This window comes from Lampris incognitus, chromosome 20 (genome assembly GCF_029633865.1).
Source record: "Lampris incognitus isolate fLamInc1 chromosome 20, fLamInc1.hap2, whole genome shotgun sequence".
In the NCBI taxonomy this organism is placed as follows: Eukaryota; Metazoa; Chordata; class Actinopteri; order Lampriformes; family Lampridae; genus Lampris; species Lampris incognitus.
This window is the reverse complement of record NC_079230.1, coordinates 8,577,687-8,603,893: the sequence shown is the minus strand read 5'-3', so window position 1 is coordinate 8,603,893 and position 26,207 is coordinate 8,577,687. Positions and strand designations below refer to the sequence as shown.

Sequence of the window (26,207 nt, the reverse complement as noted above, 5' to 3'; positions counted from 1 at the left end):
TGTGTGTGTGTATATATATATATAAAAATATATAGCGTTTTTTTTTTCCGGAAACCGTCAATGGTGTTGATAAGAGTGCTCAACTAATGAGGTGTGGAATATCAATACAAATGTAGGATTTTTTTTTAAAAACATACCAGTACAAGCTTGTTTCGTGCATCGCACCTCATCAGCTGCTATATACATACATATATATATTCATGTTAATATGTTCTATTACCATTGCAATGATTCTATATAGTGCAATAGCCAATATGTGAACACTGTCAAGTAGGATCCTACTATTTGCAGATTTGCGCTCTACTTTAAATCTTCTAATTTCCTCAACTCCCATACCCTTTTTGATAAGATCATAACTCTGGTTATGTAGATACTCATCAAATTATTTCTTCTTTGTCACTCTTAGTCTTCCTGTCTTTAAAGTGGTGTTGCTTTGCATCCAATTTGTTTTATAATGTTAGCATCCCATCGCATCAAATTCCTTGTATGTGCAAAGGTCTTGCTGTGCTGGTCTGCCTATCACCAACACTTCTCAGCAGTTGTAGCAGTGGAAGTGGATGGTGTAGGAGGTGGAACAAACCTGAGCCAACAAGCATTTCTGAACACACTTAAGGCTTTTACAAACCAGGGCACTGCACAGTATAATGATTACCGGAAAGTTTGGAAAATTACAGGAATGTGTTATGAATATTAATTATCCATTTTCTTTAGAAACTTAGCCCACACTTTCAATATGGTACTGTAAACACCATGACGCTGTTCCTCAAAGCAGCTTAAAGGTCCCAGGAAACGCCATTTGGAGCACCACGAACTTCGACGATATGATATATAACCGAATGAAACTGAATGGTCGGGTGGGATTTTGTGAGGGGAGGGAGGCTGATTAGCCTGGCAGCCAATGACAAGCCAGGCATTTTCTGAAGAACGTGGACATCAATATGCTATTTAATTTTGGTGGTAGATCCTTCATCTTCTCTCAATCTTGCACCCAATTCATTGGACTTTTTTTTTTTGGGATCCCCCCCCCTTTTCTCCCCAATTGTATCCGGCCAATTACCCCACTCTTCCGAGCCCTCTTGGTCGCTGCTCCACCCCCTCTGCTGATCCGGGGAGGGCTGCAGACTACCACCTGCCTCCTCCAACACACGTGGAGTCGCCAGCCGCTTCTTTTCACCTGACAGTAAGGAGTTTCGCATAGGAGGAGCACGCTAGCCCCCCCCCCCCCCCCAAACAAGCGCCCCGACTGACCAGAGGAGCCGCTAGTGCAGCAATCAGGACACATACCCACATCCTGCTTCCCACCTGCAGACACGGCCAATTGTGTCTGTAGGGATGCCCGACCAAGCCGGAGGTAACATGGGGATTTGAACCGGCGATCCCCATGTTTGCAGGCAACGGAATAGACAGCTCCGCTACCCAGACGCCCTCCGTTGGACATTTTTGTATGCCCACAAGTGCAGTGTGACATGTACCATAGAAGAAGACGGTGTTTGTTTGTCGGGGTGTGTGTGTGTGGGTGTGTGTTTGAACCCTGGTGAGGGTCTCCTCACCTTGATACAAAGTATGTGTGTACCGGCTTTGACCAGTTCGTCAGCCAGTTTCAGGTAGTAGTCCAATGAGTACTTCTGCCTCATCGGATCAGACACATCTCCTGTGTAGGAGATGGCCGCCTCCACTACACCCCCTGCTGACCCCGCGGCCTCCATGCCCAGCAGCATGTTGGGCAGGTAGTTCAGGGAGTCGAACACCCGGAAGATGTCCATGCCGTTTTCCTTGGCCACCTCGCAGAACCTGGTGAAACGGCGAGAAAACAGCGAGGGAGGGTAGGCAGAGAGAGAGAGAGAGAGAGCGAGAGAGCGAGTGAGACATAAAAGTGTTTCACGGCTTTCCCAAGTTAAAGGATAGGAGGGGAGAGAAGGGCGGAGACCAGCTCGCTCACTCGCTCACTCACCTTCATGCACACATCATTCCAGATAGTAGCTCCTACTATCTGGGATAAGCTGTTTACATCCACCTGCATATCTAATCTCATGAATATCGCCTGTACATATTTTCCGCATCTCTATCTGTGGCCAAAGCTTACACAGACCGTAAAAGCCGACAATACCCAGGAATGTAAATGTATACATGCCTCATTATATCTCAGCAGCTAGCGGCAAATCCCAGCTATTATTGGCTTAGCCCAGGTATCTCATTCAGGTTTTCTCCATAACTGGGCAGATAACTTATCTGGGTTACTGTGAATGGCTTAAGATGTTTACACACTCGAAAAAAAAAAATCTAATAAATGCAGTGCTGCATGATAAGAAGATTAGCATCGGTCTTGCCTTCGTATTCACCAAGTTTTCAGTGCGAACGAACGTGGTAAGCTCGCTGTGTCGGTACGAGGGCTCGGCGGACGAAGTGAGCTCTTGGCATTTCAAAAGCGCTAAAGCGGCGTTTTCAAATTGAACAGAGAGTTCAGGCCATTACCGAATGTTCTCTCAGAGAGAGCGTCACATTTAAAGTGACTCTCACACTTTCCTCTCCCCCGGGGCTTTTGTATATTTCCTCTTACATCTTCTCTCTGAAAAGTGCGCAGCGAGATGCGCTCAAAATCAAATTAAGTGAAATAAGACTTTGATTTGATTCAGACAACGAAGCTCCGGATGCCATTTTCAGCTCCCAGTCACCTCGAGCTCAGTGGGAGGGAGGACAGATAGTGGGGGCTGGTGGTGACGGTAAGAGAAAGAAAAAAAAAGAGAGGTTTAGAGAGATGTGGATAGAGAGACAGACAGAGAGAAGAGACAGAAAGAGAGAGAAAGCCAAAGAGGCGAGCAAGAGAGAGTGAGGAGAGACAGCGAGAGAGAGAAAGCGAGAGAGTGAGAAAGAGAGAGGGGGAGAGCAAGAGACAGACAGAGAACGAGAGGAGAGCGAGAGAAAGAGTGAGGAGCGAGAGATAGCGAGAGACAGCGAAAGAGGAGAGAGAAAGCGAGAGAGAGAGGGGAGAGAGAGAAAGAGACAGAAAGACAGACAGAGAAAGAGAGGAGAGGAGAGAGCGAGAGAGAGAGAAAGAGGGGAGAGCAAGAGACAGAGAGAGGAGAGGAACAGAGAGAGAGGGCAGAGAGGGAGGGGGAGAGAGGGAGAAAGAGAGAGCAGGGACAGAGACAGAGAAAGAGAGAGAGAAAGCGAGAGAGAAAGAGACAGAAAGAGAGACAGAGAAAGAGAGGAGAGGAGAGAGCAAGAGAGAGAGGAAGAGGGGAGAGCAAGAGAGAGGAGAGGAACAGAGAGAGAGGGCAGAGAGGGAGGGGGAGAGAGGGAGAAAGAGAGAGAGAAAGGGAGCAAGGACAGAGAGAGCGAGAGAGAGAGAGAGAGCAGGGACAGAGAGAGAGCGAGAGAGAGAGAGAGAGAGAGAGAGAGAGAGAGAGAGAGAGAGAGAGAAACGGGTAGAGAGCGAGGCAAATAGATCAAAGCCATTAATCACAATCATCTGCAAATTTTAGACGGCCATCCCCCAATGGGACGTGGAGAGGGGAGGGGAAAAGCAGGGGAAGGGGGAGATAGTTGATGAGGGAGCAGGAAAAGGGGGAGAGGGAGTTAAAACAGGGACAGAGGGGAGAAAAGTATAACACGGAGAGATAAATGGAGGGGTAAAACGAGGAGCGATAGGAGGGGTGGGGATAAGTAATGAAAGTCCGATCGTATAAAGGGAGGGGGAGTGGAGGGGGGGGGAGCAAAAGCAGGGGGCAAAACAAGGGAGGAGTGCATGTTATTCAACGGGAAGGAGGGAGGGGACAGCAGCATTAGTCTCAAAGCCACGACTCATTTATTTGAGGTGAAGGGGGAATGCACCGTTTGGGGGGAGGGGGGGTATATATGCAAGTATGCATCGTTATATTGGGTTGTGTGTGTGTGTGTGTGTGTGAGAGCACACGTCACTGTTGATGGGCAGCAATGGCGCCTGTAGGTATATATAGATGCATGCATGGATGCTGTTGTGTGCATACTGTTGTCTTTGTGTCTGTGTGTGTGTGTGTGTGTGTGGGTGTGTGTGTGTGTGTGTGTGTCCTCTACGTGACTGAGGTAGCGAGGATAACAATTTAAAAGCATTTGGGGAAATGTGTGTCGGCACGCTCCAGTTGGGTCATGTTGCTTATGTTCATGCTCATATGTGTGTCACAGGCTCATTTGTGTGCATGTGCATGTGTGTGTGTGTGCAGGACTACAAATGTGTGCATGCGCGTTTATATGCAGCCATGTATGGGTGTCTAAACTAATGTAAATGTCACTGGAGCGTTTGGCTTCGGAAAGAGAAGATATGGGTGCACTGCCGAGTGTCCTAACAGTGCACACATGCATCCATGCAAAGTGTGTGTGCGCCAGTGTTTGTGTGTGCCATAAAGCCCTTGTTATCTGGGTCGAAGTAGGCATGCGAACAGGTTAGGGGTGAAAAAGGTGAGAAGCATATGTGAGCAGAGAAATACAGACCCGCTTGGGGGGGAGGGGGGGGGGTTTCCAGGGGTCTGCTCCACCCGAGATTTTTATTTTTTTTTTTACAATAAGCTTCTAAACGCTCGTTTCTGATGTCTTTTAGGATTATTCTAGTGCCTCTAGGGCTGAGTAGTTTCGGTTTCCTCCCACGGTCCGAAGACACGTAGGTCAGGTGAATCGGCCGTACTAACATTGTCCCTAGGTGTGAATGTGTGTGTGTGTGTGTGGGCCCTGTGATGGACTGGCGGCCTGTACAGGGTGTCTCACCGCCTGCTGCCCAGTGACTGCTGGGATAGGCTCCAGCATCCCACGACCCCGGTTGGGATACACGGCTCAGGTAATGGATGGAAGGAAGGACAACGTATCAATTTGTGAAGTGCAGATGTACCTTTACAGAGGATATGCTCACGTTTACAAAGAAACTTAACAAAGGGCAACCCCCCCAGCTACACAACTAATTACGGTTATTTTCAAAAACATGACCCTCCTTAGCCGCTCTCTGCCAGAAACCGTGTTAAAATGTTAAGAGAAATGACAAATGTGAACATGAAAGAGCATCTGATGCTTCAGGACTCACGCAGGGACAGGGCTGGGGGGGGGTCTGTGCTTTTTCTCTCTTCTCGGCCTGGACAAGTGTCTCAAAGGCCTGCTTTTGCTGTTTTGCCGTATGCCTCAGCCGTGCCCTCTTCTCCGCTTCAGCCGTCTGCCTCTTGCTCTCCTGAGCACGGCCAGATGGTCGGCAGCCATACCTGATCTGCTGCCGTCACGTTCTAGCAGACTCGGCTGCTGTTGGCGTTCGTGGTTTCCTGCTGCCCGGACGTTCTTACAGAGCGTGTGGCCCACCTCCCCGTACCCGACATCCTCCCTTAAAAATGCTAGCTAGCTTGCAACCATTCTTGTTTCCTCCAATTTGATCTCTTACCTCAGGCTTTCCAACCGGCAGGTATTTTTCAGGTTTCAGTTGACGCCTTCTCTGTGGTTTCGTGGCCGGCATGATTAACTGTGGCAACCTTGTTCCGGCTTTGTCAACGCAGCAGGTCAAAGCCGGTGGGTCTGGGCTCACGCTGTAATGTGACTCGCAAATTGACTGGTTACCGCCTGTCCCCCCCAATTGTATCCAGACATTTACCCCGCTCTTCCGAGCCATTCCGGTTGCTGCTCCACCTCCTCTGCCGATCCGGGGAGGGCTGCAGACTACCACGTCTCCTCCGATACATGTGGAGTCACCAGCTGCTTCTTTTCACCTGACAGTGAGGAGTTTCACCGGGGGGACGCAGCACGCAGGAGGATCACGCTTCCCTCCTCCCCCCAAACAGGCACCCCGCCCGACCAGAGGAGGCACCAGTTAGGCGACCAGGACACATACCCACATCCGGCTTCCCATCCAGGGACACGGCCAATTGTGTCCGCAGAGACATCCAACCAAGCTGGCGCTAACACGGGGATTCGAACCGCCGATCCCCGTGTTGGTAGGCAACGGAACAGACCGCCACGCAGCCCAGAGGCACTGCCTGTTGTTGACAGTCGATCCATGCATCCACCCACAGCATCAGCTGTTCGAGCTCCATTATCTTTCTATGGAAGTCGTGTTGGGTAGGCAGGCTCTCTCCGCCCCCGCCCCCCCCACCCAATTATTTCTCAGCTTATCATGTAGGCGACCTATTTGGGATTCAAAATGACGAATTTAGCCGAAAGGTAACTACTTTGCTTGCCTGAGCAGACATAGCCCACAGAGGCAGATCCTTCAGGCATCTCATCACCCTGCATTAGCGTGGGTGAGGATGGAGGCAGCAACGTATACATTTGGTCAATTCAGAAATATAACTAATTTAATGTTTTATTAACTATATTTAATCTAATGTTGTTAATTCAATGGTCTGCCTCCTCGAGAATTCAACTCGGTAAATAATCAGCCTGTAAAGTGCAATTCAAAGCGTGCGTGAATAGGAAGTAGCAAGTTGGAGGGATATGCACATTCCTGTCGCATTGATTTCCAACAAGTCTTTCACAAAACAGGCCAGTGACTAAATGATAATCAAGCCGTCTTTAGTGGTTGCTGTCCCATTGATTGGTGCTGAAAAGCAACATCTATTCATAAATCATATTTGAGAACTGTACAAAAAAACTATGTGCAGTGGCGCACTCTGATCATTTAATAGCAGTTATGTTATCCCCACTTGTTTGCTCATGTCGAGGCTGCAAGCTGCAGGGCCTTTCATCTGATGCCGACTGACTTTTCCTTTTTGTGTCACACAGCTTTTCAGCCTGTCTTTACAGCACAGATCTCAAGGTGATTTATTGTCTTTAATTGAAGAAGAGTAGCCTATAGGCTGTAAAGTATTAGTAAAACTAGATTTTCACATTAACGCTCAGGCAAATTGGTAGTGTTGGAAACTTTTGCCGGCTCTACTCATTTGCAGAGATGGCAAATTACTTCATTCAGGTCCTATGGCTTGCCGGCTGCATCCGCTTTGAAACCAAAATAATCCCAAATAGGGGATTTTGTATTCTTTTTTGCAACGGGCTCTTCCATGATTGCATTTGCTGAGAGTAGTGGGGAGTTTGTTGGGCTGACAGAGGTCGGTAGGAAAATTTTGACATATCGCCCAACCCTAGTGTGAGGGGTGTGTGTGTGTGTGTGTGTGTGTGTGCACACTATAGAAGGTACTGTAGTATTCCTCCATCCATTATCCAAACCCATTATCCTACTCAGGGTCGCGGGGATGCTGGAGCCTATCCCAGCAGTCATTAGGTGGCAAGCGGGGAGACACCCTGGAAAGGACACCAGTCCATCACAAGGCCAACACACACACACACACACACACACACACACACACACACACACACACACACACACAGTCACACCTAGGGGCAATTTAGTACGGCCCATTCACCTGACCTACATGTCTTTGGTCTGTGGGAGGAAACCGGAGCCCCCAGAGGAAACCCATGTAGACACGGGGAGAACATAACATGGAAACTCCACACAGAGGATGACCTCAAAGGTTGGACTACCCTGGGGATCGAACCCAGGAACTTCTTGCTGTGAGGCGACCGTGCTAACCACTGCGCCACCGTGTCTGTACACGTGCATTGTAGTATTCATTTGAAGCAAATACACCTGTGTGTCTATATTTAGACCATGTATTTAGGTGTGGGTTTGGGCCTCTGTGTGTGTGTGTGTGTGTGTGTGTGTGTGTGTGTGTGTGTGTGTGTGTGTGTGTTTAAGCATATACCACCTAATATACAGCGCTCCTGTAGTGTCCATATTTAGAACCCTTATTGTGTGTATGTAGGAGTGGGTTTGGGCCTGTGTGTGTCTGTGTGTGTGTGTGTGTGTGTGTTTAAGCATATACCACCTAATATACAGCGCTCCTGTAGTGTCCATATTTAGAACCCTTATTGTGTGTATGTAGGAGTGGGTTTGGGCCTGTGTGTGTCTGTGACTCACTTGAACACAGCGTTGTCAGGGTAGTTGGTGTAGCCCACAGCATTGGCCCCCCTCAGCAGCATCTGGAAGGGGACGTTAGGGATGAGCGCCCTGAGCTCCTGAAGCCTCTTCCACGGACACTCCGAGAGGAACCTCATGGCGACGTCAAAGGTAGCACCTACACACACACACACATGCACAAACATTCAGGTCTTTAAAAAAAGGTCTACAAGAGAATTGTCTCTTGTTAAAGACCACTTAAACACATAAATAAACCCATAGGCACTTTTGAATGTGCATGTTCATGGGTGCCCACACATGCATGCATGCCTGCACTGCATGCATGTTTTGTTTGGGAGAGGGAAAAAAAATATATTATAGCAATACTCATTCTTCCTTCAGGAAGAGCAGATTAGAGAATCTCACAACTGTTTATCAAATCAGCCAGAAATATTGAAGCCTCCAACTGGTTTTCCTGCTGATCCAACGTCGTCATCATTAAGTTTCATTTTTCGGATCAGTCATACATTCGGAGAGAGAGAATACAGAGAGCAGTATTAACCCTAACATGCGTGTCTTTTTGATGGTGGTGGAAACCAGAGCACCCAGAGAAAACCCACCCCAGACACGGGGAGAACATGCAAACTCCGCACAGAGGAGGACCCGGGATGACCCCCAAGGTTAGACAACCCCAGGGTTCGAACCCAGGACCTTCTTGCTGTGAGGTAACAACGCTAACCACTGGGACACTGTGCCGCCAACTTGTTTCTCACACTAAAATATTTACCCACCACCAGGACACTGCTGTAACCTGCGGGGAGAACTGGAAGTTGCTAGCTTGCTGAAGTGTCGGGAAGATAAATCAAAATTAATATACAGATTTGTTTTGACGTCACCATGTAAACAAGACCATATGTAAAATCCCTGATTGTCAAAAACACTTCTCAACACTGCACTGAGGGTCGAAAGGAGAAGAGGAATGGAGAAAACTCATTTATTTATTTTTGTGAAATTTTCTAGCACACATAGGCATGGGATATTTTGGGACCTGTTTAGAGTATGTTATGTTTTAGTGTGCTCAACAGTTAAAAAAAATGTATTAAGGGGCAGTCACAGTACCACTGATGCAACCAAATTTGGACTTAGCTGGATTCAATATTGAGGTGGGCAGGGAAATAAAAGTTAACCAGCTAACAATATAGCTGCTAACGCTAAAATATTAAGAGATTAACAATGCGCTAACGGGACACCTATACCATCTGCTCCGGTTTCCTGCATATCAGCAAACTATGCAGCCTCTCTTTAGGTTTTTCTTTAATAATTTCCCTCACTGAAATTACACAACACCAGATGGTGCGAGATCACATGGATGAATTCCACCATCTTTGATTTTCAGCATCAGGGTTACAGTGAAATTGAGCATGTCTATTGGTCAAGACTATTTACATCATGCAAAGTCGCAGGTCAAAGATCTCAAAGCTTGTAATTTGGGCGAAGGCATACTTTAGCTTGAACAAAAGAAAGGGATGTTAGTGATTAATTAATTGATTAATACCGTTGAGAATTTAACCAATTAAAAATGTATTAATCAACAAAGTGTGTATTGTAGTGATGAATGGTGGGGTTATTGGGTGGGTGGGCTAACAAATGCATTACCCCCATCAACAGTTCACGCTGCAGCAACAGCAGCAGCATCACATCATACACCCCGTTTACACTTGGTTTTAAAATGCGTTTTTTTGCGATCGGTTCACAAGTGGACAGCGATAAATACAAGAGTAAACGACCACCACGGGTTACTCAAACCACTTGCTGAGGTGGTCTGGGACGCATTTATTTGACCACGTCTTTCGTAGCGTAAACGCTAATGCGTCCTGTTGCGTCCCCGACAAGGACGTAACAGGAAAATACGTCATCAACGCAGGATGTGGTGGTTGTTTTGGTAGAAGCGTGCCAACTTTCGCAAAAAATGGAGAGAGAGGAGAGTGTTGGAGTACGAGTGAAACGAGACGCCTAACCTCCATTTGGGCAGAAGACTCGGTCCTGTTAATCTCAACAGTTGGAATAGTCCGTACATGTATATTAGCGCTTGAAACATCTTCGAGCATTAGCTATTGTTTTGACAGCTAGTCGGCAAATCTGGCGCTTGACTGAGGCCCTCTGACCTTGTAGCAGAAGTGATGTAGACAGTAACGAACTCTTCCTTCTTCTTCTTCGGAGTAACGAAATCTGATCACAGGTGGTCAGCAGCACAGGGACGCGCTTCACGAAGGAGGGGTGTAGTGTAACTCGCACAGATAGGTAGACACGTTGGTCCTTGATTAACGGGTCGGACCCTTTAGTCGACTGGTTAACGTTGTCGCTTGCGGTGTGGGAGCCACGGGTTCGCGTCCCGGCTGCGGCGGTCCCGGACTGCCCCCCCCCGAATTCGCTACAATACTTTAACACCGATGTCGGTTTGTTTCGATTGCTTCAGAAAACAAGTTTGGCCTTCTTGCAGCCTGTACCTTTGCACTCGTCTGGCTACTGACAGGCGGTAGCACTGAATTCTACGACATGCCAAAGCACACAGGGGAAAAAGTTGCATTCGATTACCGTTAGCTTAAGGCAGAGTGGAACAAGAAGTGCACGCCAGTGTATATGCATATAATTAAAGCGTTTACCAGTTTCCATCAGATAAATTTGTGCCAACTGTGAAGCTGATGGGGAGGAACATTAGAGATATAATATAACCCACTTAACACTGCTGCATCTTATGTTGAGTCTAGAGGTTATACTATATATCAAGAGCTTTAAACCTCAAAGGACTCTCACTGGCATCACCTCTTTAATGATATATTCTCACTTTAAGCGGTGACATGTGTGAAAGGAATATTGCCCATCTCGAACTAATTTGTAATGAAGGGTAACCAGGTCATATGGTGACCAGGTCATTCTGCTATGTAAGAGAACTTCACATGTTCAGGGCCCCGTGCTGATTTATTTTGGTCGCGAGTAATTCAGCCCCGTTCGAGCCCGATATTCCCCATCTTGAACCACTTTGTAATAAAAGTGCATTATATTGGAACATGTTATCAAGAGGCACAGTAGTTATTCCTCCCACGGTCTGTTCAGGGACTCATTGTGAGAAACCATTTAAACCTACCGTTATAGGCAACCCCATTGGAACGGAGTCGGAGTCGATGTTTTTGCTGCTGTATGGAAATCCAATTAGATTTTTTTTTTGGAGCAAAGGATCAATACAAGGCATAGAAACACTGCCAGATGTCCAATTCTGGGAAACTTTCTTGCAATCTCCTGTGCTAAACCATAATTAACGTCAGCCGATTTGTTCAGTTTCATCATATAGATGGGCGAGGGCTGAGCGTCAGGTTCCATAGTCTACACGTACCTGCACTGCATTTCAAATTTCCAAATACAAATCCACGGGGCGTCCGGGTGGCGTGGCAGTCCATTCTGTTGCCTGCCAACACAGGGATCGCCGGTTCGAATGCCCACGTTACCTCCGGCTTGGTAAGGCGTCCCTACAGACACAATTGGCCGTGTCTGCGGGTGGGAAGCCGGATGTGGGTATGTGTCCTGCTCGCTGCACTAGCGCCTCCTCTGGTCGGTCGGGGCGCCTGTTCGGGGGGGGGGGAACTGGGGGGAATAGCGTGATCCTCTCACGTGCTACGTCGCCCTGGTGAAACTCCTCACTGTCAGGTGAAAAGAAGCGGCTGGCGACTCCACATGTATAGGAGGAGGCATGTGGTAGTCGGCAGCCCTCCCCGGATTGGAAGAGGGGTAACTGGCCGGGTACAATTGTGGAGAAAAAGGAAGAAAAAAAAGAAGCAACTCCACAAGCACTTTATAATGAAAAAAAAAAAGTTATGTAAAAGGAGCAAAAAGGGAGAAAAAAAAAGATACTGCTATCAGGGTCTCGCGCCGCTGATTACTTTTTAGAGACTTTATCTTGCTCCGGATGATTCAGCGAAATCAAGCCACCATCTTGGAAGAAACGGCAGCGTAAAATGTTCTGTCGAGAGGGCACGGCGATATTTTGTTTTTGTACATTTAGTATTCATAACCCCATGCTGCGTTTGAGATTACTGAAAGCTAATTTGCAGCAGCATCCCAAATTGAATCAGAATAGTAATGTGCGTGCAAATACACTCATGTGAAGATAACACTATTTTGCAAACTGACTGAGTGGGATTTTACTGGGATGTCTCTTTCAAGAGTTTATTCTGCCTTAAAGAGTTTAATTATGAAAAAAAAATGTTTCCTTATTTTTTCTGGCTCAGTCGCACGATGTCATGCAGAGAATGTCACTGCCTCGTGCGGTTATATTGCCAAATAGGTTTCAGTTCTCTTCACCGATATTACCCCCTCTCTTTAAAAGTGAGATATGAAGTTAATACTTTGCAAATAGTATTATAACAGCTACTTGGTCTCTTGGCTTTACAATATTAGCACAGTCATTAAATGATTATGGAAATGCTCAAGAAATTCTCTTTCACATTTGACTTCAGAGAGTTATTCTCGCTCCAACAGTACGAGCGGAGGAGAAACTAGTCAAATATTCACGCTCTCCAAATCGGTCAGAGACGGGACATCATAAAAGCTTCAACAGCTTTTGTTGATGTTACATTTCCATATTCGACCTTTTCGGTTCTGTATTCAAGCAGTATGTTGAAAGAGTGAGGCGGCGGGGGCGGGGGGGGGTAAGAATTGTACATATTTTCTCTTGCTGGTTCATAACAAGTTAGGGTACATAGACTGGATTATAATAAGACTATTTATGCATAAAGTGGTATCATTAGCTCCTTCACCTAAATGATTGCTTTGCGTGAAAGTGCTTAGTTTTTACTTTCTCCACGACAGCGGGCTGTGCGTCAACTGTGCAGTGTTTTTGTCTGCATTTGCGTCGTCGTGTGGAGTGCGGGGGAGGTGTGTCGAGGGTGTCTGGCTGGGAGAGCCGGCGTTGGATCGGCTGAGGGAGCCTGGGTCTGCCGCGTCCTGTGGGCCCAGGGACCACGGCCCTGACCTGAGCTGTGCTCGGACAGGAAACATCGAGGGCGGTCTGACAGGACGTGGAAGCGGGGCAGAATAAGCTAACCGCTAGCCCATGCAGACCGGCAGTTCCGACAGTCATCCTGGCTGGTGTTCGCTGTCTTGGACAGTGGTTTTTTTTGAACTGTGCTGCAAATTTACTGAATGGACTGTGTTGTCGACTTTCTTTCTTTTTTTTGGGGGGGGGATTTTGATATACTTTTATAATGAGACGTAACAAATAAAGACTCTTGAACCATCCGGTGTCCATGTGTCCACAGAGGGGACCGCTGCTTAACAGGTTTTCCCCAGCATCTCTTTGCTGTTTTGCTCGGCTGTACATAATGATGAAATCTAATATTTCACACGCAGACTGTTTAAGCTCCGCTTCGTCAGACTTCAACGACGTCTAATTACCAATTTACTCTAATTTAAACTACTTTCGCTGCTCAAACGAAAGTTTCCTTTCACTCTCGCCAGTTTAAAATTTGCAGACAAGCCAAGACAAAAGACCATACCGAGACAACTATTTGCTTAAAAGTTATATATATATATATATATATATATATATATATATATAAGAATCTCTTCCATTACGATGTACTTTTCTCAGGATTGATCAAATACAGCGAGGCTGTATCCACATTGTTGTACGGTCGTTTAACGGCACCGTATACGGGGACATTATTTCAGGCAGTTTTGGAGCCAGCTTATTCCTCCCCGAGATTTACTTTTGCCACGACCAATTCCACTATTTAAACAAGAGGGCGATAGGAGGACAGTCGCTCAATGCGAGATACGCACAAAAACCATCTTCCTTCAGCAGTAATGAAATAAACCGCCTCGCTCCGACCGGCTCTGCATGACAAGCGGACCTGCGGGGACTGAATATCACAGCGGATGTACAGCTCTCACGACGGTTAACGCCGCATCTCGGGCGAGCCATTTATCCCGGGACCCGTTCGGCCCGCCACAGCCCGGCGGAGCCATCAGTCACGCCGCCGTCCACAAATCAAAAGACGCTTCGCCTCGCCCAGTTTTCCTTTTTGTTGCGCAGGTTATTTTTTTTTCCAACTATTTGAAATTTTATGTGTGTGTGTGTGTGTGTGATTTACTCAAAGTAAACAACATTTTTTTAACTCCTATATGTTTTTTCCTCCAAGCGGTTTCTGATAAAAATCCGTCTGACATTTATTGCTTTACTGGAATAACTGACAATGGACCATTTTAAGCCGCATAGCCGTTCAAATATGAGAAAAATGAGGTTTTCCTTCTTGGACCGGTTCACAATAACTACATATTACACAGGTACATAGAGGTGTTTCGGGGTACAGACGGACCACTGACATTTTTATTTTAATAATTAGCTCGGCTGATAAATGTTCAAACATGAGAGGAACGCGCCTCCTCTCACAAGGATTTCATGTTAGCTGCACATTATATAGAGGCTTTACGGCAGTGGTTCTCAAACTTTTACAGTGACGACCCGCCAGAATAATCAGGCTGGTGTTCGTGCCCCCCCCCCGCCCCCCCAAAAAAAGCACTGGGACATTTAACTCACAACACCCCAATGCAAACACATGGGTTGCTCATAAACTGTCCATCCAAGACTGTTCAGGGATTACTGTCCCCCCAGTTCCCCCTCCCAACCGAACAGGCGCTCCGACCGACCAGAGGAGGCGCTAGTGCAGCGACCAGGACACACACCCACATGCGGCTTCCCACCTCCAGACACGGCCAATTGTGTCTGTAGGGACGCCCGACCAAGCCGGAGGTAACACAGGAATTCGAACGGGCGAGACCCGTGTTGGTAGGCAACGGAAAAGACCGCTATGCTACCCGGACGCCCTTCTAAATGTACCTCGACTTGTATTTCACTGCAGACAGCATGATCACGACATACTTCATGTTCTCTCTAGTCAACTTCATTTCCTTTGAAAATATACATCCGTTCCTGCCATTCACGCCTGCAACACATCCCAAAAAAGTTGGGACGGGGACAACGTGGGGCTAGTAAAGGAGGTAAAAGAAATAATGATGTGATTTGAAACAGGCGATGTCAACGGGTGACTGTAATCATGATTTGGTGCAAGGCAGCATCCAGGAAAGGCCTAGTCATTTATGTAGGTGCAAAGATGTTTTTTTTTAAATTTTGAGACACTTTACTGATCCCCGTAGGGAAATTCTTCACTGCATTTAACCCATCCTAGCTGTTTAGCTAGAAGCAGTGGGCAGCCGCCGTGCAGCACCCGTGGACCACCTCCAGTTCGTCTCGCCACGCCTCGGTCAGGGGCACAGACAGGAGTATTAACCCTAACATGCATGTCTTTTTGATAGTGGGGGAAACCGGAGCACCCGGAGAAAACCCACCGCAGACACGGGGAGAACATGCAAACTCCACACAGAGGATAACCCAGGATGACCCACCAAGATTGGACTACACCAGGGTTTGAACCCAGAACCTTCTTGCAGTGAGGCAACCGCGCTAACCATTGCGCCACCGCGCTGCCCCAAAATTGAAGTAAGAGTTTATTTTGAAAAAACAATAATATTGATGAGGCAAAACATCAAATAATGTGCTGTTGTATTGTTTTCAATGTAATGCGGGTCAAAGATAATTTACAAATCACCGTTTTCAGTTTTAATTTGACATACCATCCCAACTTTTTCTAATTAGAGGTTGTATAACGCATGAAAGCTTCCAAACTCACACAGGAAGACCATTGCTTTGCCCACAGACAGAACCAACCACCAATTTGATTTTGGCTTTAATTAGTGTTTTTAGATCTACTGAACAAAAACAGCAGCTCATGAGCGCACACACTTTAATTCTCACAAACACGCTCAATAAAATCTGTTCCAAGGCGAATTATATCACTGGTACACACAATGCAAAAACCATTCCCCAGTCTAAAATATGTTATATTATTTTGTTCTCCGCAAGCATCTGGCGACCCCCATAAATTATCTTGTGGCCCCCTTGGGGGTCTCGACCCCCGGGTTGAGAACCCATCTTTTATGAGACTATTCGTGCCTCAAAAAGGTTTTAACCACACTTGATTTATTCTTTTCAAACTAAGCAAGACATGGGTATTACCCCCACTGAGATGAGTATCACCCCCACTGAGATGAGTATTACCCCCACTGAGATGAGTATCACCCCCACTGAGATGAGTATCACCCCCACTGAGATGAGTATTACCCCCACTGAGATGAGTATCACCCCCACTGAGATGAGTATCACCCTCACTAGGATGAGTATTACCCCCACTGAGATGAGTATCACCCCCACTGAGATGAGTATTACCCCCACTGAGATGAGTATCACCCCCACTGAGATGAGTATTACCCCCACTGAGATGAGTATCACCCCCACTGAGATGAGTATCACCCCCACTGAGATGAGTATTACCCCCACTGAGATGAGTATCACCCCCACTGAGATGAGTATTACCCCCACTGCTACTGGTTTCCTGCTTTGCCGGGCAGCTAATTGCTTCTACCTGTTGTGTAAAGTATAAAAAAAAATCCTAATTAGATATATGGGGAAAAAGACGGGTAAATATACTTTAATTCAAGACCCAATGGACAGCTTTCATGGGGAAAAGGTCTTAACTCCAAATCACAGGAAGTTGAACCAATGTTTCTTGAGAACCGCTTCATCTAAGTGACCTCTTCAGTCTCAGCTGACTGCAGGTATCCCCACCCTTACAAACCGAGTAAGAAGACGACTGCAGTAGTCACTCAGATGAGTGATGAAACGTTTCTCTCTCGATAAATGTTGTGTCCAGATGAACTTGATTCAACTTTCTGTGATTTAAAAATTTTTTTTTTACCTGGATTATCGAGCATGCATGCTGAATATGGAGCTGCCAGGAAAGAGGAAAAGAGGAAGGCCAGAGAGGTTTATGGATGTGGCGAGGGAGGACATGCAGGTGGCTGGTGTGACAGAGGAAGACGCAGAAGACGGGAAGAAATGGAAACGGATGATCGGCTGTGGCGCCCCCTAACGGGAGCAGCCGGAGGTAGCAGTACTAGATCGAGCGTGCATACAGACATCTTAACTCCAAAATGTTGCATGACATTCAGGAACGAGGCAGCGTTCTTACATCGATTTGTTTATGAGGCACGGGTGCAAAACCAGACTTGCGTAATAGATTGACACAGATTTGATAAGTTGATTCCCAAAAGAAAAAGATTCATGTCCTGTGCCAAAAAAAAAAAACTTTTTTTGAATACTAGCAAAATGCACAAGCTGTGCTTGATTCACCCGTTTCTGCAAGTGTTGCATTCACTTTCTTTTTTTTTGTTGTTGTTGCTACTTTTATTAATCCCCGTGGGGCAATTCTTCCTCTGCATTTAACCCATCCTAGCTGTGTAGCTAGGAGCAGTGGGCAGCCGCCGTGCAGCACCCGGGGACCAACTCCAGCTCGTCTTGCCACGCCTCGGTCAGGGGCACAGACAGGAGTATTAACCCTAACATGCACGTCTTTTTTTTATGGTGGGGGGAAACCGGAGCACCCGGAGGAAACCCACCGCAGACACGGGGAGAACATGCAAACTCCACACAGTGTGTGACCTGGGATGGCCCCCAAGGATCGACAACCCCGGGGTTCGAACCCAGGACCTTCTTGCTGTGAAGCGACAGCGCTAACCATCGTGCCACCGTACCGCCCTTTAGATACGGCTCAAAAGTCTGATGAAACAGAAGCAAAAACTGAACAAAACAGACGAGCAGAATGGCAAACCAACAGCACTAAGGGTCACCAAGGACTCGAGCTGAGAACCACTGGTCTGTGAGAGAGGGGATGGAACAATACTGGTCAACACTACGCTAGTTTCTGTCTATCTGTATAGTTATTTACACACTGAAACACTCACCTCCCCAGTTCTCCAGGCTGAAGAGGTTGTTGAAGTTGTGGCTGACAAATGGAGAGATCTTTTTCAGGTCATGGGTTCGGACCCTGGTTGCCAGCAGCGACTGGTGGGCATCCCTGAAGGTTGTGTCCATTAGCAACAGTCCTTGGTGGGAACGGACCGCCTTGGCAAAACCCTCAGGACCGTCTCGGAGCAAAATGTCACGGAATCCTATCGGCGGGTCGCCTAATTATGTGGGTGAGGAAGAGAGAGAAAGAAACACAGAGTGAGATGGAGTGTGTGTGTGTGTGTGTGTGTGACATTGGTCAACAATGAACAAAAGACAAAGAGGAAAACATGTAAATATAGAAAAAAAAAGATGTACTGTATGGAGGGGGGGGAGGTAAACGTACATTAATTGAAGACCCGATGGAAAGTTTTCATGGGTTAAAAAAAAAAAAAGTTTTAACTCCAAAATGTTGCGTGACATCCATGAATGTCACGCAACATTTTGGAGTTAAAACTTTTGACATCAATTTGTTAACAAGGCGCTGATGAAAATCCAGACAGACGCGACACATTGATACAAGTTTAGTAAGTTGATTTCCAGAGGAGGAAATCATCCATGACCTGTCCCAACAAAAAACAAGTGGACCTTTTTTTGAATGCTTGCTAAACGGCACAAACCGTGCTTGATTTATCCGTTTTTGTGAGTGTCGTATTCTCTCCAGACACAGTTAAGTGTCTGACGAAACAGACGACAAATAAATAAATAAATAAAACTTAACAAAACGGGCTGCAAGCAGGTAAAGTTGTTGTTTTGTTGACCCGGTTTTCCCGAAACCGTGCGATTAACGATGTCTCGCATAAACTCTGCAAATGAGATGGGTGCTGTCAGCGCTGGTCCCCGTTCAGATGAGCCCAAGCTGGAGTCGTTCAGCTATGAAAGAAAAACGGCGGTGCGATTCTCGGTGGCCAGTTCAGTAAGCACATCACGCCACGCATTAAACCAGACTGCTCCTGCAGATGGTGAGCCAGGGGGCCGCCTGATTGCGATTCAGATCCTTTTGATACAAAAGGCACCGGTGGATTAAACGACATCCGTGGATGGTGTAAATTAATACATGGAGGACCTGAACCACTCTGAACGAGACCTGATTGCCAGTGCAAAGCTGACCGATTCTAGCCCCCGAGTCCACAACAGTGGACACCCACACAAAATAATGCAATCAACAACAGAAACATTTGAAATGATGGAGAAGAACTTGGAACCCACCCCCCCTTTTTACTCCCCAATTGTACTTGGCTAATTACCCTATTTTCCGAGCTGCTCCACCCCCCTCTGCCGATCCGGGGAGGGCTGCAGACTACCACATGCCTCCTCCCATACATGTGGAGTCGCCAGCCGCTTCTTTTCACCTGACAGTGAGGAGTTTCGCCAGGGGGACGTAGCGTGTGGAAGGATCACGCTATTCCCCCCAGTTCCCCCTCCCCCCGCACAGGCGCCCTGACTGACCAGAGGAGGCACACACCCACATCTGGCTTCCCACCCGCAGACTCGGCCAATTGTGTCTGTAGGGACATCTGACAAAGCCGGAGGTAACACGGGGATTCAAACCTGCGATCCCGGTGTTGGCAGGCAACGGAATAGACCGCCACGCCACCCGGACACCTCGGAATCCATTTTTGCCCTGCTGTGCACCGTAATCAATCAATAGTACTCGTTAATTAGATGCCATCTTCCTCTTCTCTGTTGTTCTCACCCACCTCCTCCAGCCTCTGCCTCAGCTGAAGCAGAGGCAGAGGGACACACTGGACCTCATTACTGCCGCACCTCCTCTCTCACAACAAATGATCTCCATGATAATCGTCTCTCAGGGGTCACCAAGAGGGATATAGTCCATCACATACATGCAGAGACACATGAATGCCCAACCACAGCCGCGCATACACAAACTGTAGCTGCCCTCTCTCTGACTCACACACAAACATACACACACACACACACACACACACACACACACACACACACGCAAGCACACACCCATGCACGCACACACGCCTAGAAGCGGGCACGGAAGTAACCACATGTCTGTGCACGTATCAGGATTTGTGCACATTTAGACTTGCGCTGGCGTCTCTCGTTCTCCGTCGTTCTCACATATAGATAAAGTAGATGGAGAAGAAAGGAGGCCATCTGGACCGGGAGGACGCTCAATAGACAATGGCCTGTAAATGTGACAAAAACCCGGCTACAAAGCTGTCGTAGTCACCGTGTGAACGAGTGTGTGCGTGTGTGTGCGTGTGTGTGTGTGTGTGTGTGTGTGCGTGTGCATGTGTGTGTGTGTGTGTGTGTGCGTCTCACCATAAGGCGGAGAGACAAAAGGAAAGAGGATAAATGTCTCTGAAGATTCACACTAGTACAGCTGTGACCCACTTACACGGACAGCCACACAATCACACACACACACTGTTACCAAAAAACACACACACACACACACACACACACGTTTCTGGAGTGATGGCAGTGTGGAAGAGGGGTACACACACACACACATATACACACAAACACACACTGTTGACAGGGAGATGTCACCTCTCTTTTCTACCTTCCAGCTCCCTTGACCCAATGTACCCCCCTCCCCCCCCTCCCCTCTCTGTCTTGTCCTGTCTGACATTCTTTGATCTCACTTCATCCCTCTCACACAGCATCCCCCCCCCCCCACACACACACACACACACCACCTTTCCCCTAATTCTGGGGTATTTTGGGTGTCGTCCGCACAATGTGAACTGGGCAGTCACACAACTGTGTGCGATGAGCGGGGCGAAGTTCAAGAATAAAATGACCCTTCCTTCACTCAGGTGAATGAACAGACTGGCATGAATATGAATGGGAGGTGGGGAGTGGCTGATCGTCAGAAGAAGATGGGGGAGGGGGGGGGGGAAAGTGGCCGCTACGTGCCCGGAGAGTCAAGTCCCCTGCTTCTAGTGCCACCCTGGATGTCCCCACTGGCATAAGGTGGGATCTGTGCTTCACCTTCTCTCTCTCTCTCGCTCTCTCTCTCGCTCTCTCTCTCTGTCTGTCTGTGTCTCTGTCTGTCTGTCTGTCTCTCTCTGTGTCTCTCTGTCTGTCTGTCTCTCTCTGTCTTCTCTCCATCTGTCTGTCTGTCTGTCTGTCTCTCTCTGTGTCTCTCTGTCTGTCTGTCTCTCTCTGTCTTCTTTCCATCTGTCTGTCTGTCTGTCTCTCTCTGTGTCTCTCTGTCTCTCTCTGTCTTCTCTCCATCTGTCTGTCTGTCTGTCTCTCTCCCTCTCTCCCTGTCTCTCTCTCCCTCCCTGCTGTATGAAACAGCTAGGCTGCTAAGATCAGTAGAAATCTGCTGTTTATTCCACATTTTAAGAAAGAAACAAAAAAATTGCTGCCATCTGCTGTAGGGAAGGACACTTTTTTAACTGGGAAGCACCCAATCATTCTTTTTCTGTTTTGCTGATTTGGTTCATTTAGGCAATGGTTATTTAGAGAGTAAGCAACTGTTTGTCAACTATTTGTTCCCCCTCCCCCCTGAACAGGCGCCCCAACCGACCAGAGGAGGCGCTAGTTCAGTGAACAGGACACATAGTACCCACATCTGGACGCCCGACCAAGCCGGAGGTAACATGGGGATTCAAACCGGCGATCCCTGTGTTGGTAGGCAACGGAATAGACCGTCATGCCACCCAGACGCCCAGCAACAGATATTTTCAAGCCCAAAAGACACCTGCAGTAGTCTAGTCTACTTGTTAAAAATGCATGGATTAATTTCTCACAGTCTGAGTTTGATAGAAAGCCCCTTAGTTTTGAAATGTTTTTAAGATGGTAGAAGGCTGATTTTGTGAGATGATTGATGTGGCTCTTAAAATTTAGATTACTGTCGAGGATGACACCAAGATTTCTAGCTTCGCTTTTGTGCTCCAGAGACAGAGAGCTGAGATGAGCTGCAATTCTCTGTCTCTGAGTCTTTGCACCAAAAATAAGTATCTCTGTCTTGTCTTTGTTCAATTGTAAAAAGTTCTCTGACATCCATATATTAATATTGTCAATACACTGAGTTAGGGAATGTATGGGATCTAGGTCATCAGGAGATAGGGATATGTACAGTTGTGAATTATCTGCATAATTATGGTAATTTATTTTGTGTTTCTATATAACATATGCGAATGGGAGCACATAGAGATTAAATAATAATGGTCCAAAAATCGAACCTTGGGGTACCCCCATGGATGTATTATAGTAGAACCGGATACCGGATCTAAAAATGGCTCCTGCTCATTCCTATGAGAATTGTTCGCCTGGCGCATTCGCCAAAAAAGTTTCTGGCTTACGGGTTACTTCCGGGTACATGGGGCCCACTGAATATGCCCAGTAGTGTTACTTCCATCATGCCTCTAGACTATGAGAACGGCTCGTACACAGCCGTGCCGTCATGCAGAAAAGAAAAAAAAATTTCTGGGCTTTGGAAATTTTTTTAAAAAGAATAATACCCCATGACTTAAAAATATACAATACAAAGAGTAATAATTGACCATGATTATAACTGCGGGTGTCCTGTCAACAGTTTTACAGGCATCTCTTTTACAATGGTGGTCTATGGGGAAAATGCTTTTTGGGCTGCAGGGGATTTTTCGCTGCAATACTGCGAGTAACCACTGGAACAAAATTGGCTGCAAGGCTGAGCGGCGGCGCCGTATCCAGTTCTACTATAATACATCCATGGGTACTCCACACATTATACCCACTTTGTCAGAGGAAAAGTCTCCAATAGACACAAAGAACTGCCCGTCCTGCAGGTATGTTCTAAACCAGTTGAGAACCGGGCCAGATAAGCCGACCCATTTTTCTAATCTCAAAATTTCATGATCAACAGTGTCGAAGGCGGCACTGAGATCCAGGAGTACGAGAACAGATAATTTTTTAGAATCCGTGCAGATCAATCACGACTTTGACAAGTGCTGTTTCTGTGCTATGGTGAGATCGAAAACCCAATTGATAAGTGGCTAGAAGTTTGTTTGAAGTTAAATAGTTATTAACTTGAGAATAAACCGTTTTTTCAAGTATTTTGCTGAGGAATGGTAAGTTGGAGATGGGCCTGTAGTTGGCAATGGCTGTCACATCAAGGTTGCGCTGCTTCAGAAGTGGTTTAACAACAGCTGTCTTAAGTGCTGCAGGAAATATACTTGCCCGGAGAGAGTAGTTAATAATTTCTAAGACATCATGTGCTAAGCAATTAAAAACACTTTTAAGAAATGTGGTAGGGAGAGGATCCAAGCAGCAGGTGGAGAACCTGAGCTGCCTAACAATACTGTCTAGACTTTTAAGGTCTCAAGGGTCAAAGTGAGACATGGCGCCAGTGATATTTCTGGAGAACTGAAGGGAAGGTTCTGGGTAGAGAAAAGCACTTTACTGTGTTAATATTTTCATTAATGATTTTAGAGGGAAAAAAAGACTGTCTGGCCTGTTTAATTTCTTAGGTGTCCTCCATGCTTCTGGTGGAGCGAGGTTGCGACCACAACACTGCCAAAAATGCAGCAGCTCATAATCAGCCTTCAAACTGTAAATTTCAAACCTCAAGTCTTTATCAAACCATATCTTCTTTTGTTTCAGACCTTTAAACACAGATAAGGTCAAGACATCCTCCGTCTGTCTTCTGGGAGCACTTTCCATCTCCTCCCTTCTTTCATTCAGCCCCCTCCTCTGTCTAGGGAAGGGCCCCTTGGTACAGAGTATATTTGCACGTAAAAAGGAATTCTGTCTTGGTGTTGCTCGGTATGAAAAACACCGGGGACATGACGCAACACTCTGCTCGAAAGGCAGAGTGGCTAAGCGAGTCTAAGAATATCCAGAAACCGGCATCTAAGAATTTAAGAGCAGCTGCATATCTAGGAACATCCAGCGGGAGGGAGACAACAGAGATATGGCCAATAATAGGAGATGATTCAATTTCTCTCCACTGTGCCGTTCATCTTTCTGTATTCCAGCTGTGATTACATTTGATAACGTAGAAACTCTGCCTTTCCTGTGCCACAATAACCCCCAGCGAACGTGAAGATCATCGAACGGAGCGATAATTCAGTATGTGGTTGTTAGATTCTAACATGAATGTTAATTTTTAAGAGACCATTTTTTAAATAAATTCATGAATTAACACCAAAATTTCTAATCTGATCTACAACCAGGGTTTGACTTTAGGCTCTTTTAGCCATTTGTCTGCTGGGTTGGAGAAAAGAAAGTTACTTGTCCAAAGAAACGCTAACTACCGATAAAAAGCTACATAAGCAGCACCACGGGGTTGTCCGGGTGGTGTAGCGGTCTATTCTGTTGCCTGCCAACATGGGGCTCGCCGGTTCAAATCCCCATGTTACCTCCGGCTTGGTCGGGCTACCGTACAGACACAATTGGCCGTGTCTGCGGGTGGGGAGCCGAATGTGGATATCTGTCCTGGTCGCTGCACTAGCGCCTCCTCTGGTCTGTCGGGGCACCTGTTCAGTGTCGTTGAAGTGAAGACTGTCTGAAGTCCATTAAGATGAGGCACATCTCCACGCGTTGGGTTTTGTGAATGCATACAAAGTGACATTGAGTTTCTGACTCATCAAGAGCGCCACATTCTGATGATGTCATCCTTGAGGACGCCCAGTCGTACACCCGCCAGCCATCTAGTCACAGGTCGAACCCGCTGTCTCGAACCGCTCTGGTCACAGACTACAACAGGAAACCCATTTCAGTCAAAAACCTGTAGACTCGAACCAGTGGGGTCCCATCCACTTCAAGCACTGATGTCAGTGAAAATGAATTAATGTTATGATGTCCCATTTCCTGCTGCCTTGCTCCTACCCCCCCCCCCACCTGTCCTTTAAAATGGCCACTTGGAGGTGGTACCACTCCCATTGATAAATCCTAATCTGTTGCACCAACCTCCCTAACTACAAAACTATCGATACTTTATCTGTGACTCTCTGTATAAACTAATAGTTTCTCTCGCTCTCTCTCTCCCTCCCCCATCCATCTGGCATTCTATCCCTCCACCCCCTCTTTTCTCCCTCCAGTCCAAAAACTTTGATCCTTCAATAGAGGAGGGATCTCACCGCCGTTACATCTATATCTCTCTATCAACAGCATCTAATATCTACTCTAGCCATCATTTCATCTATCCATCCACCCCACGATGCCTATCAATCCCTTTCAACGGGAACTGGGATTATATTATCCACTTTTCTCCCTCCCCTCCATTCTCCTTCCATAACCTTTCTCCTTCCATCCCTCTATCCCTCCATCCCAGCCCTCCATAGAGTGTGATAATACAGGCCTAATCCCTCTCTTCTCTCAATCCCTCCCTCGAATGAAGTAAAGAATATAAGCACATTACAAATCTCATTACTAGGCTTTAGGTCTGCATCTGTGTCTGCTTGTGCTCTGCAAAAAAAGAAAGAAAGAAAAAAAAAGCCCTCATCAGGTACTTACAGTAGGTAAATGTGTGTGTGTGTGTGTGTGTGTAGAGGTTGGAGAGCATAGAGAGGAAGGAGCTCACCTATGCTGAACCCACTGTAAATAGTACGGGTCTGTGCATGTTTGTGTGTGTGGATGTACACGCCTGTTTACCTGTGTGCTCATGCATGTGTGTGTCGGTGCATGCGTGCGTGCATGACCTTGCTTGTTTTCCTGCAACGGGAGGCGGGTAAGAACAGCTTTCACAATGAGATTTGCATTAACAGACCCGACCGGTGGTGGGTAAGCACCGAGGAACATGCACACAGACACAGACACAGACACACACACACACACACACACACACACAGACACACACACATTCCTCTGTTTCATACTGCTCCATTCTGTTCCACTGTTCACCAGATTTTAAGATGTCGGATTCAGTTAGTTATGCCGGATTCTGACTCCTATTATTCCTGCGATGCTGTCAGACTTTCTTGTTTTGCTGGGTGTGCTAAGCAGAAAAGGACGGGCATAAGCACATCTGATGTGTAAAACTCTATAAGTCACACTTGAGAAAACTATTTTCAACAATCACGGGCTTTTTTTTTTCTTTTTAAATCGAGCATTAAGGAATGTCTCATTAAGGAATGGGATTCAAAGGTTCTTTCATTGGGGAGAAGGGACTGGCAGCCTGTCCAGGGGGTCTCCCCGCCTGCTGCCCAATGACTGCTGGGATAGGCTCCAGCATCCCCACGACCCTGAGAGCAGGATAAGCGGTTAGGACAATGGATGGATGGATATTATCTATATATATATGTAGCGCATTCAGGGCGCAGTCCGGAATCGAACCCGGATAGCCCGCACCAAGGGCGACTGCGCTAACCAGTCAACTAAAAGGTCCAACCCGTTAGCCAAGGGCTACCGAGTACAGTCATCCGTGGTCGTTACACTACC

General features: G+C 46.9%; 1 protein-coding gene across 1 annotated transcript in view; it reads right to left on the bottom strand.

The window, feature by feature from the left end:
* The window catches only part of LOC130130374 (pyruvate carboxylase, mitochondrial), a 469,779-nt gene that overhangs the window by 72,861 nt on the left and 370,711 nt on the right, over positions 1-26,207 (bottom strand). The window contains exons 15-17 of the mRNA XM_056300064.1: positions 17,813-18,034; positions 7,922-8,078; positions 1,551-1,791 (exon numbers count right to left, since the gene is read on the bottom strand). Of these exons, the coding sequence (XP_056156039.1) occupies positions 1,551-1,791; positions 7,922-8,078; positions 17,813-18,034 (620 nt within the window). The remainder of the gene's footprint in view (positions 1-1,550; positions 1,792-7,921; positions 8,079-17,812; positions 18,035-26,207) is intronic.